Source organism: Poecilia latipinna, unplaced genomic scaffold (genome assembly GCF_001443285.1).
Source record: "Poecilia latipinna isolate Pla-1442-1.1 unplaced genomic scaffold, P_latipinna-1.0 Scaffold1388, whole genome shotgun sequence".
NCBI classification, from domain to species: Eukaryota; Metazoa; Chordata; class Actinopteri; order Cyprinodontiformes; family Poeciliidae; genus Poecilia; species Poecilia latipinna.
In genome coordinates, this window is record NW_015114004.1 from 33,584 (window position 1) to 51,606 (window position 18,023).

Sequence of the window (18,023 nt, forward strand, 5' to 3'; positions counted from 1 at the left end):
AGCGATTCCAGATGATTCATTTTCCTGCCAATGTACATGTGAACTGTACTTTGTGTCTTCAGCTGCATTATGTTGATGATTTACAAAGCCTTTGGAGATCATCTGCTCTCAGTGGAGCTCAGACTGAAACACATCTGCTGAAAAACCTACGGAGCAGGGGTGTGTGTATTTGAGGGGGTGCGGGAGTTTGACTTATAATTACGTAATGCCTCATTTCACATGGTTTGTTTGAATCGGTCGAATCATTTCAGTCTTAAGCGGAAACCAGCTAAATTTAATGTTTAATTGAATCTTAATGTCAACAGTCGCACACAAACACGGAGGTTTATCTGCATATTTATGCACTGCTAAAGACTCGCATGTGCTTCAGCTGGAGAAACTCACATTTCCTACAAAACAACCACAGAGACTAAAAAAAACAACACAAAAATGGGGGGGAATGTGTGTTTATCCTTAAAAAGGATAAACACACACATTTCTTTATTTCTTTCTAAATAAAGAAATTTATTTTCTTTTATTAAATATAAATGTTAGTACTTGTATAAGTGAAAGAGTCTCATTGAAAATGATGGACATTGTCTAATTTGAATTCAAATAAACTCATTAATTTTTTTTACAGAGAGAAAAAATCATGGACCACTGAAATAGATTTACATTGAATTATAGAGATATTTTAACACTAAACTAGACCATAAATTCAAGAGTCATATTCTCAATTTTTCCCACATTTATTGGTACCTCAAGTGTAAAAAGCCTTAAATGAAATGAATGTCTTATAGCAGAAAAATATAAATAAATAAATCTAACCTTTAATTTGAGCAACTTAAATTATCAAGTCAATATTTAAAAAATATTGTTTTTCTTATCAAAATCACCAGTGCAATATTAGTGGCATTGCTGCAGTTATTTCTTTGTACAATCCACTTTTTATTATGCTATTTTAAAGACACCTATGCTATAGCGAGGTTAAAGGAGGCCCACAGCATCACGGATCCTCTGCCATACTTAACAGAGTAAGGTCCAAGCAGCTTGTATTCACAGATGTGAATACATGCTGCCTCCATTATCTCCTTCCTTCATTTCTTTCTGAATGAAGTCTATGTTTTGTTTTGGGGATTCTTTTGTACCAGAGAATAACTTCTCTCGCCGACCAATCTGTTTATAACAACAGCAGAAATTGAAATGTTGACTGAGACTCTTTGGAAGTCGCATGTGTCCTGCTCCCTGGCTCAGCGTCTCATTAGGGCTGGGGATAATGGAGAAAAGATGTGGCCTGCTGGCTTCAGCGTAAGAAAACACAACACAGGAGACGTCTGGAGCAGCTGCATCTGTGCTGTGATCTGGTCAGCAGTTCAGTGAAAAATATATATACATTCTCCCAACAAAAGTCAAAATGTTTAATGTTTAGCTGTTTGTAAACACTAAACGCAGACATTTCCTATGTGTTTACATTTTTTTTGTTGGATTTGATGACATTCTCAAGGCCAGTCGTCGTTTTACAGAATGTTCAGATGGTCAGATATTGGGCTTTAACTCTAATAATTAGAGTGAGAGCAGTTCTCCTCATAAACATCTGGAGCTGGTATACGAGACCCTCCACCCCAACCCCCAGCCTTGAATACCAATGTTGTTACATCAAGGGTCCTGATTCAGTGTGTGTGTTTGGGCCGGAGAGCAAACCGAATTCCAGGAGTTAAAACATGAAGGATGGAAAAAAAGTCAGGGTCAGGGAATATGATTGTGTCTGGTTCTGTGTGTGTGTGTGTGCGTGTTTGTGTGTGTGTGTGTGTGGGTTGTGGGGTAGTAAACGGACAAAGAGGCGAGCTGAGTTTGTAAGGTGCATAATGTCAGAGGAATATGAACAACTGAGTGTATTGTTTTAGAAGTGTGTGGGTGGGTATGTGAGAGCGAGCACAGCTGTGTGTTTCTGCATTATTTACCCAATTCAGAACTGATAATCTATTCAAACGTTGCTCCCTGTTAACCCAGAGGATTTTGACTTCAGTGTTTCTCTGGAAACATTATACAATATCCCTTCGCACAAAGAGTGTGTCTGCGCTTCTGATTTACATGTATTGAATTTAGAAGTGTCTCAAAAAATGCACTAAATATTATACATAATGAGATAAAACTGCTGCGACAGTCTGGCGACCTGTCCAGGGTGACCCCTTCCACTTTTGCCCTAAAGCACCATAAACTTTAATCAAATCAAACCTGTGCTCTAACATTTTTAGACTCTTAAAGATTTTAGAAATGACAAAATACAAAGGAAATGTGCATTTGTTGTCAGCACTAGTTGGTTAGTTTCTCTCTCTCGTCGCTCTCTCTTTTTTCTGTCCTAAAATGACAGTTAATATATTTGTATGTCCAAATATGTTTTATAACATTCACAACAATTGCAGCTAAAACCAAAACTGTATATTTCCATGTTTTTATTGTCATTGCCTAAATCATAATTAAAGCACGGAGCATGTACCAATGCTCAGCATTATTTATAGACTGGACTACTTTTGTCAAGCTTTATGGGTCAGAATAAAGCTGACAACGGCCCTGCCATCCGTCACTCATTAGGGATTAGTCTTTAATTAAATTTTTTGGACACATACATTTTATATAAAATAACTTTTGGAGAAATGACGCCTCCTCTGCCATACTCTGATTTTCCTTTTCTCAGTTTTATCATTTTAATGTTGGTAGTTGGATTTGGAAATGCCAGCGTACTTTGAGTAGGCTGCAGTCGGGGCGAGGACTGATCAATCACCGCCTACACGAAAATCCTTAAAACATATTCAGGAACCAACAAAAGAAGAAAGAAATGAAAACTCCGTAAACACATAATTGGAGAACAAAGGAGAGATTTTTTTTCTTTTGTCTTGGAGGATCCATGTTGATCAGTAACACAACCAAAACATTCAACAGGTTTCCTTCTGTCTCAAATTGTTGGAGACGTTTCTCATACCTGCTGCCGGCTGCATTCACAGCCAATACACAATATTGTATTTATAAGTTTATTGTTTGCTATGATAAGTTAATGAAACAATCCTTACAGATCAACTGAACACTTTGCAGATAGTTTTATAAGTGATTTAATATGTCATCTCCTAACATTAGCAACTCCACTTTCACTCCAAAGTATTCCATATACAACACATTATTTTACACAGTAGTTGAGGATAAACAAATGTGAAATCCATTGTAATAACTGAAAACAGCGATTTCATGTGGGATCCATCTAAAGTTTTTACTTGAAGAGCCAGATGGATGCATGGAGAGGGACATCTCCACCCCTCCCAACTAAAATGTGTTAAACAATGCAGAAGGCTTTTAAAGTTAGCTTAAAAGGAAGTTCAGCCTCTGTTTGCATCGCTCACGCTTGGCACGGTTTCGCATTATTTCCTGTAGTTACAGGGTTGATCGGGGTTCAATATTTGCTGGGTGAACTAAAGTTGTTTTGCCAAAAATGTTAAGCAAATATTTCAGTGTGTCTAAAAACTTCCAGCTGTACTAACAGCAAAAGATATTGTCATCCTCCATATTGTCAGGGGCTGAACTCAAATCCATGACACATTGTTTAGAAAAGATCTATGCCTTTATTTTTTGAGCAACATTATGACACTTTCTCTCCGTGCACGACTTTGTGCTGGTCAGCCATAAATCTTGTGTGAAAATATGTTTAAGGGGTGTGAATACATTTGTAAAACACTGCTCCCCTTTTGACCGTTAAAATAAACATACACAAATTAAGCGCCACCTTCATGGATGAGGGATATCTGCCACACGCTGATAACAGGGGTGTGGACTCACACTCTCCCACAAACATTACATCACCGTCACATGTGAAAAACAAACGGCAGCAAAAAGAAATAGCCAAAAGTTGGGCCGTTGTAACATTTGCTTTGATGCAAATGCTTGATGCTTATATTTCAATAGATAACTAAAAAAAAAAAAAGGAGAAGAAATAGACACACACCACCGCACTCAGATGTGAGCGGTGCCAGCAGCCCACACAGTTTAGGTTGACATTTAAATGCAAATTGAGCTGAAAAGTATTTTTTTTTTTAACCATCTCACTGCTGAAAGTGTAAAAATAAAATAAATAACCGATCAAGCATGAGATCGGAATAAGAACAAGAGGGAAATAATCGAAAGGCATCCAGTTTGGATTAGGAAAAGAAGAAACAAAGCGAACGTTTGGCAGAAGCTTTCCTGTTTGCCTTTACAGACATTTGTCGACATCACAAAATCCTCACACTGAAAATGAAGCAGTAACTACAAATTGCTGTCATTTGTAGCTAAACAAATGACAGCAATTTAAACTGAGTGCCTTCACATCTCTGACAGTTCAGCTTTGAGCTATGAGATCCTGCACAGCATGCTCACACTCACAACATTTGCAACCGATTGCTGCTGTTGGCAACTTCAGCATTTGGTAGACGACAACAAACAACAATCAAAACTGCTTCATCACATATTTAGGTCACTGGCTCATCAGTCAATCTCAGTTCAGCCGCAAGCTGTTTGTATAACCTGAACACGAGGAGCTGAACTGCTCTGCTTTTCACATGTTTCTGTCCCTTTTACTTATTTTCCAAAACAGCACGGTTTTATGGAAAAACAAAATGCTGTTAGAAACCATCAAAGTAAAACTAAAAGGGAGTCTTTGTACCACTGATCTAAAACTAAAGGTCAGTTTCAGGCCAGTTTATTTGAAACCATCATTTTGGTATTTCTGATCAATATACAGAAATTTCCACAGTAATCCTAAAGTGATATTATTTTAAACGTCATTAGAGTCATCCAGAAGCAAAGCATTTGCAGTGACTAGAAAAGGTGCGGAAGCTGAGTTGGTTATGCTAAATATCACTGTTACTGCTGAAAACGACTCTCCTCGGATCAGGAAAAGGTTTTCCAATCTGTTATTGAATGTATGAATTGTGTTCTTGTGCTTCCTATTCTTTGCTGACTGGTGTGGTCATCAGCTGTTGTAGCCCATCTGCTCAAAGGTTTAAAGATCCTCTTGTGGATGTCCCGGTGGGAGCAAGTGGTTATTTGAGCTACTCTCGTCTTTCCATCAAGTCGAACCAGCCTGCCAATTTCCAACCAAACTCTGATGTCAATATGGTGTTTCTGACCATCGACAGCTGCTGCTCACTGGATATTTTCTCTTTGTGTTCCACTTTCTGCTAACCTGAGAGATGGCTGTCTGTGAAATTGCCAGCAGATCCGACATTTTCTGAAATGCAGCCTGTTTGATGATGTGGACTATTTTCGAACTGAAATTTTCCTCCACAGAAACATTTTGGTCGCGACGCCCCTTTGAAACTATTGAGGCCTAACAATAAGTAGCAAGGACTGAAACGGCATCCAACCAAACCAGCAGCCTCAGTGGCGTTTGCTAAAGATTGGAAGATCAACTTTTTGATATTAAGATAATAGTTGTAATGCTGGATATATTTTACACCTTATAAATACAGGAAGCCATGAGGCTTGGTCTCTCTGAAGGTAAAAAGCCCGGTTTACAGCATCTGTAAAACTTTATCAATAACCTGAAATCTTTTTGTTCTAGGCTGAACAAGAAATGTCAAATAGGTGTTTATTGTATGAAATTTCATGAACAGAAACTTTTGTCAGGCAGCCAACAAAAACTGTATGCGTCGCTTGAGAGATGATAAGAAAGGATCATCAATCTTCTCACTGATCGCTCATGTTGACAAACAAACACCTGTTCAACATTTTCTGCTTCATTTGTGTTAACAGGCAGAGACTGAAGTTTAAAATCAGAACAAGTGGCATCAATCAACTTCAGATTCTTGTGCCACGGCCAAGTAGTCACCATGTCAAAGAAGTGTGGATGGAAGCTTGATCCACGACTAATGTGGTTTACTACGCAACGCCGACTTCCTCTTTCTTTTCCCGTATCTTCTTCCACTATTCCCAAACCTGTGCTCATGATATCTCGACATTCCTCCTTTGCTGCTCTTCACTTGCGATCTGTCCACAGGAAACTGAATCAGCAGCAGGTACCGCACATGTTGCACATTCACACACATTGCAGTGGAGTTGGGGACTTCATAAACAGACACCAGCTGGTTTGTCCTGCAGACACAGGCTAAACACACACACACACTCACACACACTGCAGAGCTGTTACACAATGCAGCACAGCACCAGTGGGAAAAACTGGTGTTTATAGCAATCCCTGCCCAGTGCTTTGGTTCTCATGTTCGCTCAGCTCTCGTTAGCAGTGCTTCTCACTCACATCCACCTCTCAGCTCAGGTTCTTTAATCCTGTAGAGGCCTTGTCTGTTCCGGTCACTTCCATCCGGCTTTCTTTTATTTTCCTTTTTAAATCCCTTCTTTGCTTCCCTCCAGCTGCGTATCAATTCATGTTTCTCTTTTTTTCCTTCCCTGTCTCTCTAACCCACTGTGAACTAGTTACATCTGCTCTTTTTGAGCAACTTCTGAAGCAGCTGCAGAAATAAATTCACAAATTCAATGTGAACAAGAAATACATAGCAGTTTTTATCATTTAAAAGTGGTCCACTTATTATCTCAAAAATATAAAATTAAACACTTAACAATAATAGGCATTGACAATAATAACAGTAACATTAAGAAGATTTTTACTTATAACGCACTTTAAATGTTAATCTCAAAGTGCTACAGAATGACAGTAAAAACATTAACCAAAGCCTCTGGATTATAAGCCCTTCTTTTACATCTTCATCTTTGTTTCAGAACCGGCTACGTCTGTTTTTAGCAAACCATTTTGCTTTGACGCAAAACTCAAAGACGAACGGATTGATTCACGAGAAAGTTTAGCTGTAAAGTTGAAATCGTTGCCCTGCATACTCACGCATACAAGGAAGATTCTTTGTGTCAAATCAAAGGCGAGTATACCACACTCTCGCATCCCCGAGCATATACTTCACGGCATCGTGAGCCAACATCAAACCAGCGATCCTTGGCTGTGAAAGGGTTAACAGCGGTCACGATCTATCCGTCACTGCAGGCCAGCGCTCAATTATTCAACAAGCTGCGATCCAGTTTCATCACCTGCCAAAACTGCTGCCAGCACCCGCTGGGGGAGGAATATACACACTGTGTATTTGTAGCTGCACACAAATTAAGCATTTAGGGCAATGTTTTCTTATTCTGCTCTGTTTCGCGTTTTAACCTCAAAGCGGCTCCACTGAGCTGCAAAGATACACATGTAAACGCATGCAGGTAAACATTCAATTTAGATCAGTTAATCTACTAAACAAACACTAATTAATAAGTGTCATCTCCAGGACAGATCTTGTTCTTTTCAAAGGATCTAGATCTAATTTGAATCAGTTTCGTTCATCCAGTCCAGTCAGAAAGTGAGATTTAGATCTAATCAGTAACCTTCAGTTTATGATGTAATGCAAACTGAAGGTAGATTATACACAACCGCATGGACACGGGGTGCAAAATGACAGCAGGATGGGACGAAATGGCAATACACGTCGGTACGAAATGAGGTCGCAAACTGGTGAAGGGACGTTGTCAACAAATTAGCATAAAAGAAAAACACACCGTCCACAATTTTAAGATATTCAAGATAAATGAAACGCGGTATTGTGTGTCTGTGGTGGTCTCCCCCACATGTTCTCCCTCAGACTTACGGAGACAAAGGCCGATTGTGGCAGGACACAGAGGAGTTCGTGGAAGCGCTACTTCCATTGACCGCACATCCTCTCACCGAGACACAGCCGGGACGCTGGGGTCAGCACACGTAGGTGTGTATTGTTGGAAATAAAACATTAGTTTTGTAGTGGGCGTGAAATATTCCATATACTGTAGTTTTCTTAACAGCAAAGCAGCTGGATTCACGGGCAGATGTTCCATAATGAGCTTGTTTGGATCTGCGATGCAGCTTTTTTTTTAATTATTATTATTATTGTTTCCAGCAGCTCCTGCTGTCTCTCCTCCCATGTGGGACTTTGATTTGAAAAGTGTCCGCTGGTGATAACCGAAAGCTCTCCCCACGTGATGCGAGGGCTTGCTGACAAAGGAGGAAAACTTTACATGTCATTTTTCTTCCTGCAGTCAAAATATTTCTCTCCCAGAATCTGTTTTCAACCAAGTTTTCAACAGGCAGAGCTCACACAAACACAGCAGCCTCGTTCCGTAACGCTTCTTCTTGTTTAGAAAAGCTTATTCTGTAACCCGAGTCTCTCTGGTTGATGCTCCAAGTCATCGAAATCATTATCGCTGTCCGTCTCACTGTGTCAGGTTTTTCTTGACAAGCACGGTTTTGTGTAATCACAACAGAAAGTATTTGCCTCTTTACAGCTTTCTTTGTGTTTTTAATATGTTTCAGACCATCAAGTCAAATTTGAACATCAAAGACAACCCGAGTAAAAGTAAAATCAGCTTTCAAACGATGTTTCCAAACCAACGTGACCCAGTTTAAACTGTAATTTAAACTGGGTTCCAACAATCAAACATTTATGTTAAGTAATGAGTCTTTTGCATCACTGGAAAGGAATTGTAGCCCACTTTTATTTACAGAACTGTTTTAATTAAGCTGCAGAAATGATATCTTTAGGGTCATAAAAATAAGCATCGCATTTGGATTCAAGCTCAGACTTTCACTAGGCCACTCGAAATGTTATTTTTGTTACATTCGGATCACCCAGACATAGACTTAATGAGTGATGTTTTAGATCATTGTGCTGCGGCATGACCCACATGTTAAGGTCTCAAACTGCGGCATATCCAGGTCTGAAAGTAGCAAAGTAGCTCGTACCATTTTTTATTACTGTGATGTTCTTTTTCTGAACATACAACTTCCAAGAGTTCAAGTTTTGTCTCCTAAAATTGTTTTGGTTTCTCAAAATGATTTTTTTGGCAAACATAAGATGGACCTCTATTGTTCAATCATGAACACAAATCGTACCTGAAGCAAGTGAGACATGCAAGACTTTAAATGTTGTCCTAGGTTCCTCCGCGGCGTCTTTTGGCCTACTTCGTGTCGTCTGATGGCTTCTATTTAAGTGATCTTTCAATTCTCCAGGTTAGAATGTATTCAGGCCCGACTGTGGCTAGTGAAACTGCACCAAACGTTTGGTTAATGCTCTAAATCGCTGAAGTGTGACCGCAAGCAAAGTCAGAAATCTGCAGTGGGGCAAATACTTCTGCACCACAGCGCTGCATGTCAGGGGCGATCAGGTCCCCACCTGAGCTGATTTTGTGGTGATCGAGCCGACAATAGGAGAAAAACAACAAACGTGAAGTGTAACCTCACACCGCGACAAGCTCAGAGTCTGTGAGATGGCACAGGCCCCACAGGGGCGATTAGTGGGGTTCAGCTCCGCATTGAAAGGCAGTCAGAGGTTAAACTGGCAGACACTCACGTCTCCCCACATAATGACTCCCAGCTGTGTACCTCTCAGTGTTTACATTAGAGCTCCACTTTTCCTCACCAGCGTGTCTTACTGGAAACCTCGGTCATCTTCACTTCTCTTCGTAAACCAGCTCTCTCTCTCTTCCTCTCTTCTTCTATCTCTCCCTCTCTCTCTCGCTCTGCTTATCTGTCTGCTGTCTTTCTTTGGCCTCTGCGTGATCTTTTCATTTCTTCAACTCTCATTCTCAACCCTCTCGCTGCATCTAATTTTCCAACCCTCCCACACACTCGACTCTCTCCCCTTTCTTGCTTATTGGCTTCCCGCTCTCACTTGTTTTCTGTTGTTTTTTTTTTTTTCCTCCATCAACCAGATCCCAGAATACTAATACATTTGAAAAAAAAAGTTGTTTTATTTTCACCCTTACAGCCCAACCCGAGCACTTCTTCTGCAGCCAGGAAACAGAGGATGTGCAGGGACTCATGGGAGAATAATTGATTTGGATTTTTCTGTTGTCTTCCTCCATTTCAGGGCAATCTTCCCAGATCCCTGCTTCCCAAAAGTATTTGATGCCTGAAACAAATTAGAATGTTTCTGAATGTGTTTCCTGAACTATAGTGGTGGTATCTCCATTTTTTATCTTTTTTTTTGGAAGTGCAACGAGTTTGTGCCAACGTAAAGTCATTGATGACTGATTGAACACTATCTTCACCCACTATCTCTCTTGTTAGCATGTTCCTCTACCTCCGTCTCTCTGTTTTTTTCTCTCAGTCTGCCTACATACATATTTTTAGCCTTCACAAGCTGTACTCCAGAGCAAGCTTCACATATGCTCAAAAAAAAATTGTCATAAAATATAAAATCTGCACACTTCATCTGTGCTGTCCTGTTTGTGTGAAGTGTTACAGGAACCTGTGTGTTGCACCTCAGTGTTGATATGAGCTGAGGTTTCAGAGCCGGGCCTCAAACTGTGGCCTTCCCCCTCCTCCCCTCACGCCACATTTCGTCCATCCCCGGCTGTGTAGGTGGTAAATCAGCATGATCATGGCGAAGAGCTTCAGGCACAATTAATCCGACTCTGTAAATGTCGTCACCCGAGCTGGCAGAGCTGGCAGCAGTATGCTGCAAATGGAAAGTTCCAGGAAAAAAAAAAAAACGTTCATAAAACCCAGCAACTAAATGGACATCTTGCATGAAATAGTCTCTACATAATTTGGTAAAAATGAATTATTTCATGCTAAAATGCAAAGAACACAGTCCAAATTCATTAATTTTTGCTTATATTGTTACCTGAAAATCGCCACAGGCATTGCTTACTTTGCACCTTCTTTTTACATAAATTGCACTAATTAAACAGTAAAGGCATTTATCCATTGTCAAAAATGACTTTCTTGAAATGAGCAAATTAATAAATGAGCATTAAAAATACTCTAAACATGTACAGTTTTTATACTACCGGGTCGGAGTCGGCATATATCATATTTTTTTTTATCATTTATTGTGAGACATTTCTTCTCATAATAAAAAAAATTACATATATTTATTATTGTTACAATAAATTCCAACTGTCTGTGTTGTCAAATTGATAGTTTTACTATTTTCTCCACTTAATTTACAATAAAAGTATCCACAAACATTAATAAATATGGAAATAAGTGTGCAGTTTAGTGATACAAATCACACTTCTTTATGTGTCTGGAGTCCTGAACAAGTGTATTATAAGTGTGTTATATTTTTAAAGAGTCGATTCTCTGTTTGTGTGACTGTGATTGTTGTGTAATGCAGCCATAGTGACCTGCAAAATAATTAATTAATAGTTCTTATATCAATTTTCATCATAGTACCACAAAATATTGTGATACAACTTTTAAGTGTGTATCGCTCGCCTTTACTCCAGAGGGCAGCATTATTTTATAGCAATGTTTACCTTAAATTTCATTTAATGCCTAGGTAAGGAAAAATTTTAATTTGTTTGCAGATACCTCTGTTCTATGTTTTGTCCTAACCACTTTCTCCCTGTTTACCACAGAGAGGCTGGCTCCGTAGCTGTTTAGCTGTGGTTCCTCTGTGGTTTTGCTGTGAATCAACATGGTTGTATTAGTTGAGTGATGTATTAAAGTTACAGATGTAAAAGCATCCCTCAGAGAGGCAGGAGTGGTAAAAACATTATGACACATTTCGGTCTAACTACGCAGCTAAATGCACCTAGAAAGTGATTATCATGTATACAGCCACAGAGTCAGCCATTAATGTTTTATAGCCGTTATTTAAAAAAAAAACAAAAAAAAAACAAAAAAAAAAACAAAACGTGTTGATCGGCATGGGAAGCAAATTTACTCTCAAACATTTCTTCCAGGAGACCTCAACAGAAGTGGAGATTCAGTCTCAGCCTCAGGACCAGCCCCCCCGGCAGGTCGACCCGTCTGAGCTCGCTCCACGTCTGTGCCACCTGACTCGGTCAGTGGGGGGCTATGGCTTCAACCTACACAGCGACCGGTCACGGCCCGGTCAGTACATCCGCTCCCTGGACCCGGGGTCGCCCGCCGAGCTTGCCGGACTGCGACCACAAGACAGACTAGTTGAGGTAGGAGGCAGAAGCTTGAAGTGAGCTGCTGTATCTGTAAGACGTAGCTGATGGTGTCAGTGGCATGCAACACTTTCCAGCTGCTATTTACTCATGTTTGTTCACACATGAAGGAAAGAAAGCAACATTGAAAGATTTGACAGAAGATTTATAGCGGCATATCCCTCTATCAAACACCGTAGGTGTTAACAAGAAGTATTACGAAGCAATTCATGATGGTGAAGTTAAAAGAAAACAATGCATAGTTCTCAAATGTAAAAAAAAATCTGTATATTGTGTATTTAGCTCCACTGACTCAACCACCTTTCACTACCGCTGTTAGTCATCTGGGATGTGTCTCCACCGTCTTTCCGTCCAAAGATGGAAAATTTTGCCCCGTCTTCGTTACAAGACAACCGAATCTTAGTCAGATCTGAAAAATATACATTTTAAAGTCGCTACAGATTCTGAAATGGATTTGGGGCAGAATATGTTTTTTTTTAATCTAACTTTGGGTCTATGTTTGTCCTGCTGGAAGGCAAACCTCTGCTTCGAGTCTTTTGCAGCTTTTTGGTCAGAAGAAAATCATCTTCACAGAATAATTCATCATGACATTCACCACTATTAGTCTTCAGCATTTTTTCTACAGGCGATAAAATTCAGTTAAGGTCTTTTGTGGTATAAGCTGCAGACAGGACTTTCTTCTTGCCTCTCTTCCATAATGGACTGCGATGTAGAGCTCACAACTCATAATAGTCCTGTTGACATATTCTCCTACCTGAACTGTGGATCTGTGGAGCTCCTGCAGGCTGCCGTCTTCTTATTATTGTTTTATAACATATAACATACACTGCTTTAAATTTTCCAAAACTTGGTCCCTGTCCTGGCTGACTGTGTGTAATAGTTTGGTTTTTTTAACAGCTACTTACTTTGTTTCATCTCATGCAATACTCATAAAATACATTACAGATAGAGGTTGTAAAGTGACCAAATGTAGAAAAGTTCTGGGGTTGTAAATAATTTTGCAAAATAACTTCTTTAGTGCTCAACTTCTAAATGTGAAGCCAGATTCAGTTTTTGATTTTTTATGTTACTTTTTATTATGTGTCCTTACTGGAAGGCGTGTTGTGTGTGAAAGTGAAAAAGATCCCCCACAGCAGAGATGATATGCTGAGATAAAGATGTCCAACAAAACACACTCAGCGAGAACTGTGAGCACAAATGCTCTTGACTGACAGGAAGCCAGAGATAATAAGATAATTATTTGTTAATGACACTGTGTTTAACTGGTTTGTGCTGTAAAATAGGATAATTGTTGGACTGTGAGATAATCCCATGAGACGACTGCAGTCCCTCACTTCTCTTAAGTGACGGTTCCCTCTGTGCGCTTGCTTGCACTCCTGGTTTTTGCATGTGGCATAATTTGCACAGAACTTTTCATTCTGTCTCCTGTAAATAAATAACTTTTCACAAGGACGTTATTGCGCTCACTTTCCATGTTAGACAAAAGATACTTATTCTAAAAGTGAAAGATTTTTGTCTGTCATTTATCTAAAAAAGAAAATAGATGACTTAGTTGTACCGACAGTATGTCGAAAATGCCAAAGAGTTTAATTTAGAAAAAGAAAGATGATGATGGGATACGCTGCAGGAGAGTAATGTCTCTGATGTTTATGTCACAGGCAACTACAAGGTCATAAAACATTCAAATTTGCAAAAAAAGTATAGGAACTGTAATTGCAAAAATCTGTGAAACTTGATCACTTTCGCATCTGAGCGTAAACATATTCGGAGTAAACACACCCTTCGTTCCCACGACCATTGGCTTCCCGGGCCGAACATCGGGATCCAATGTCACACAGAAGAGCAGCACACATGATACCGATCTGCTCTAACAGTAGAGTACAAAAAAAATTATGCGTTTAATTCACTATGTGAGCAAACATGCAGATGAGTTTTTATATTTTATTGATTATCTCTGATGGACTTTCTCCTGTAAGGCGGCTTGTTGCCCAATCCGATGGCTGTTTCTCAAATTAAAACTCCTTCTGATGCTATGCCGTGTTTAATTGAAATAATCTGTGCAGCAAAACTGTAATTCTTGAGACGATCTGTTATTCACATTAATATACTTATTGGAATCAGAGAAGGTTTAAGCTGTGTAGCTTCACTTGAACGTTAGCTAGCTGGAGAAAATCTGTGGGAACATCCTGCAGCAGGTCACCAATGGCAACAAATGTCCACTTCTCTGACATGTTTCCATTTAGAAATAAAATATGGTGCCACAAGTTATGACCAGTTGCTTAATGCTGAGTAGACTCTAAACATGGGCTCCTCTACAAGTCCATTTCTTGGATGTCTGGGAAGCAGGGGCACCACCAGAAACCTTGGGCCCCCTGACAGAAAATTTGTTTGGGCCCCCCAGTGCAGCTGTTGTTACAATTTTTTGAATCTATTTGACCCAGAAAAAGTGTCACAATTTTAAAGGCTTGCATCTGCCTTGCTTTCTGTGGTCCAGTACTGATACTAGCACAATATTTACTGATCATGAATTTTACATCCAACTGTCCACAACCAGTATGCAAGTAGGTTGCTTAAATTTTTTCTAAGTTTTAGATACTGAAATGTCTCTCCCCATGAGCAATAGTGAAAAGCAACGTGCAACTACACATGAAGCAATCTAGACTTCTCGAAAATGCTGTAGTTGCATTTTATTCAAGCTGCAGTACATAACTTTAATAAAAAAGTATCTTTTCTCCATATTTGTTAAAGTTATCACCATGTTGTAGCAGTTCGTTATGAGACAGATAATCTGTGAAAACAATCAATCTCCTCCACCTCCTTCCTAAATTACTATTACTGGTTAAAGTAAAGCACCGTTCTGACCAAAACAACCAGTCAGAACTAGTATGACGCTCTTAGCGCTGTCAATCAACCTCATTCACTCGCTCCTAAATGTGCTAATGGGGGAGAAACAGCTTATTGTTACAAGAACCTGTTTATCTCCCGTCATTGGTAGCTATGCTAACTAAGCTGAGCATTCACAGTTTGAATCTGCACAGCTCTGTGCTATGCTAGCTGCAGCACGGCACAAATCGAGAGGGAGTAAGGATGAGCAGCACCACATGAGATTGTGATTGACAGCACTAAAACTCTCCTGTCACTGACTGGTTGTTTCTAGAGAATCCTGGGAGAAAGCAGAGGAAATAGATCGTTCACAGATTACCTCTCATACCATACTGTCACAACATAATGACAATTTTAAAAAATATGTGAAAAAAAATATTTATATAAAAGTGACATACTGCAGCTTTAATTTCACTTAGGAGAGAACAGGTCAGGTGGGACGTGGGTTAGAGCTGCTGCTGACTGACTCATCTGTTGTTAAGTGGTAAAAGGTACAAGGGAACAAGTTAAATATATGAATATGTTGGTAATTTTTTTCCTTAATTCATTAAAAGCTAGTGAAATGGAGGTAATCAGTAATTTGTAGCTAAGCTAATTATGAAAACTGGTTGATGATCTCACACAGTCTACCCACCTCTCTTGGAGAAAAACTGGGTTATAAATTCTCTCTCTCCTTCTCTCCATTTTGTTTTTGAAAACCTGATTTTATAACTTTTCTTAGCAGCATAGTAACTGCCACAGTTGCCGCTGTATTCAGCTGCAGCTTCTACTGTTAAACGCTCCAAGCAGGAACGAACCATTTCATGCAGATCCAGGGGGGTTCAGGGCAAAAACGGATGTGTGTTTTTTGGTCTGGGAGGGGGTAACATTAAATTTTTACTGTTAAAAACAATCTTTGAAAATACAATATGATTAATTTTGTATTTGACAGGACCCCGATTTTTTATTTTTTTATTTCTATGAACAAAAAATAAATAATTAAATTGTGGAGTCATCACTTTCCCCTCCTATACCGAGCCCCTGCTGGGAAGTTACAAGATCAGTCGTTCATGATCGACCTTTTAAAGAGCAGACCTCACAGATCCTCGGTTTGTCAGGGCTCAGTGGCTTTCATAAGCTCAGTCACTCTCTGAAACTTGTCGTGCATCACTGAGTATGTCTGAACATTGTGGGCTCTTGAAAACAGCGTATGAAGCTGTCGTGGAATGCAATTACCCGGCATTGCTAAAGTAATAAAGTAAATTACGAAAGTAAGACGCATTAAAAACACAGCTTTGTCCTCTTTCCACACTGGTGGCCATGTTAACTTCGGTTTGCAACGTTTTCAGCAGATTGAGGCGACACAGAGACTCCCCATGTGCGCCGTGAATGTGTGAGCAATGATCAATCTGTCAGTATGCTGACTGCTCACATTTGTGTTTACGTCATTTCTGGTGCTTTTCCTATCATAAATTTCTGTCTGTAGATAAAAAATATCTGTGAGTGATATTTTGTGTGTGAAATTATATAGTCCTTATAGTCCTCATATAATCAATGCATGTTTATATTCCATAGAAGCAGAAGGACAATAGATTGTTTGGTTTTTTTTACATCCTGTCTTGGCATTGCAGTCGTTTATTGAAGCTGTTTGCCTTCATGTGCCAGGGCAGATTTGCTCTATAAACAAGATGTCTCAGGATGGAATGCTAATTGACCTAATTAAATCAAGAAAACAGATTAAAATGGCTAAAACAATGTCATAGGAACACGTCACTGCATGACTTGAGTGTGTGTTAGTGTGTGGACTTGTATTTGTTACATTGTAAAGCCCATTTTTTCTGGGGATCAATGGCTCCTTGTGAGGCCCAAAGTCTGGGTCTTTTGAAAAGAAGAGGTGTTTTTGGGTTAGAAGTTAGGTTTAGGACGAAGGTATGAATTGAGTTTAGGTAAGGTTAAAGGTTAGGCATGTACTGGTAATGGCTAGGCTTAGGGTGAGGGTCGGGGTTAGGCTACAGAAACGAATGAAAAATGAATGGAAGTCAATGCAAAGTCCAAGTGAAGATTGGTTGGTTGGTTGGTTGGTTGGTTGGTTGGTTGGTTGGTTGGTTGGTTGGTTGGTTGGTTGGTTGGTTGGTTGGTTGGTTGGTTGGACGGCTTGCATTGAGTGTGTGCAAATTTGTGACCTGGAGGTGCAAAGTTATGGCACTAAAACAAAGTTACTAGAGTGGTGAGAAGTCCTTCCACCCTGAGCACCTAAGAACAGCAAAGAACAGGAGGACTCAGCTTTGCAAGAACGCAAGAGCCACAGGTAGATAAATGGAAAGCACAACCTCAAAGCAGCCAAACACTCTTAAAGGAGAAGGGTCATCAGTGAAGCCCAAGTCCAGCAACCCCCAGGACAAAGAGTCCTATGGTGACACATATATCACCGAACCCTCCGCACACCACCGCCACAGAAACGTTTATTGCTGCACTTCTCTTCAATCCTGGCCTGAAATAATGTGTGCTTTAGTTGCTACTCATAGTAGAGTTACGCTTATTGTACTTGTAATAGTGTTAACTGTGCTCATTTCCTAATTATCAATACAAAGCATGTATATTTTTAGACAATTGAACATTTAACAACTTCATCACGTAACAGTTGTGTTTAAAATCTGATCTGACGCTCGGGTCTGTTGCATGGCGTGTTTACGTGTGTACATGCTGTGATAATTGGAGTCGTCTCTGACCGTGCACCTGGAGAATCGCCTGTGTTGCCTGTCAGCAGCTTGTTAGAGAGCTGAACGACCATGAAGAGCTTTCCCTGTCAGCCGTTCGCCGTCTTTTTCTCTCCCCACGCCCCATTACACCGGAGTTGTGTCAGCAACGAGCGCTGTAAAGGCCACCGTGACAGCTCAGCTTTCTGCCGATGTTTGGCAGAAGCCCTGACGCCAGTGAACGCCTCGTCGCTCTCTGCTGTAGCCGCGTCCAACAGAGCGTGCTCGGAACCGCCGAGAACCTGAGCTTGATGTCAAACGTCACATGAATCTGCTGCTCTCTGACTGGTTTTGTTTGGATAAAGTCGTGGTAGAACATAACCGGGATCAGTTCTCTTTCTCACTTTCTGGGGCTAATTTTAACCTCGGCCTCTGAGACATTTACAGGTGTCAGCAGATGGTGAAACCCAACAAATAGTCCTCGCTTCTATCATTTGATATTTTAAT

At 40.0% G+C, this 18,023-nt stretch overlaps 1 protein-coding gene across 2 annotated transcripts in view; it reads left to right on the top strand.

Moving 5' to 3' along the window:
• LOC106962236 (Na(+)/H(+) exchange regulatory cofactor NHE-RF2) overlaps nt 1–18,023 on the top strand; it is a 34,227-nt gene that overhangs the window by 11,505 nt on the left and 4,699 nt on the right. For both annotated transcript variants that reach the window (XM_015056523.1, XM_015056524.1), the window contains exon 3: nt 11,728–11,955. In XM_015056523.1, the coding sequence (XP_014912009.1) occupies nt 11,728–11,955 (228 nt within the window). The remainder of the gene's footprint in view (nt 1–11,727; nt 11,956–18,023) is intronic.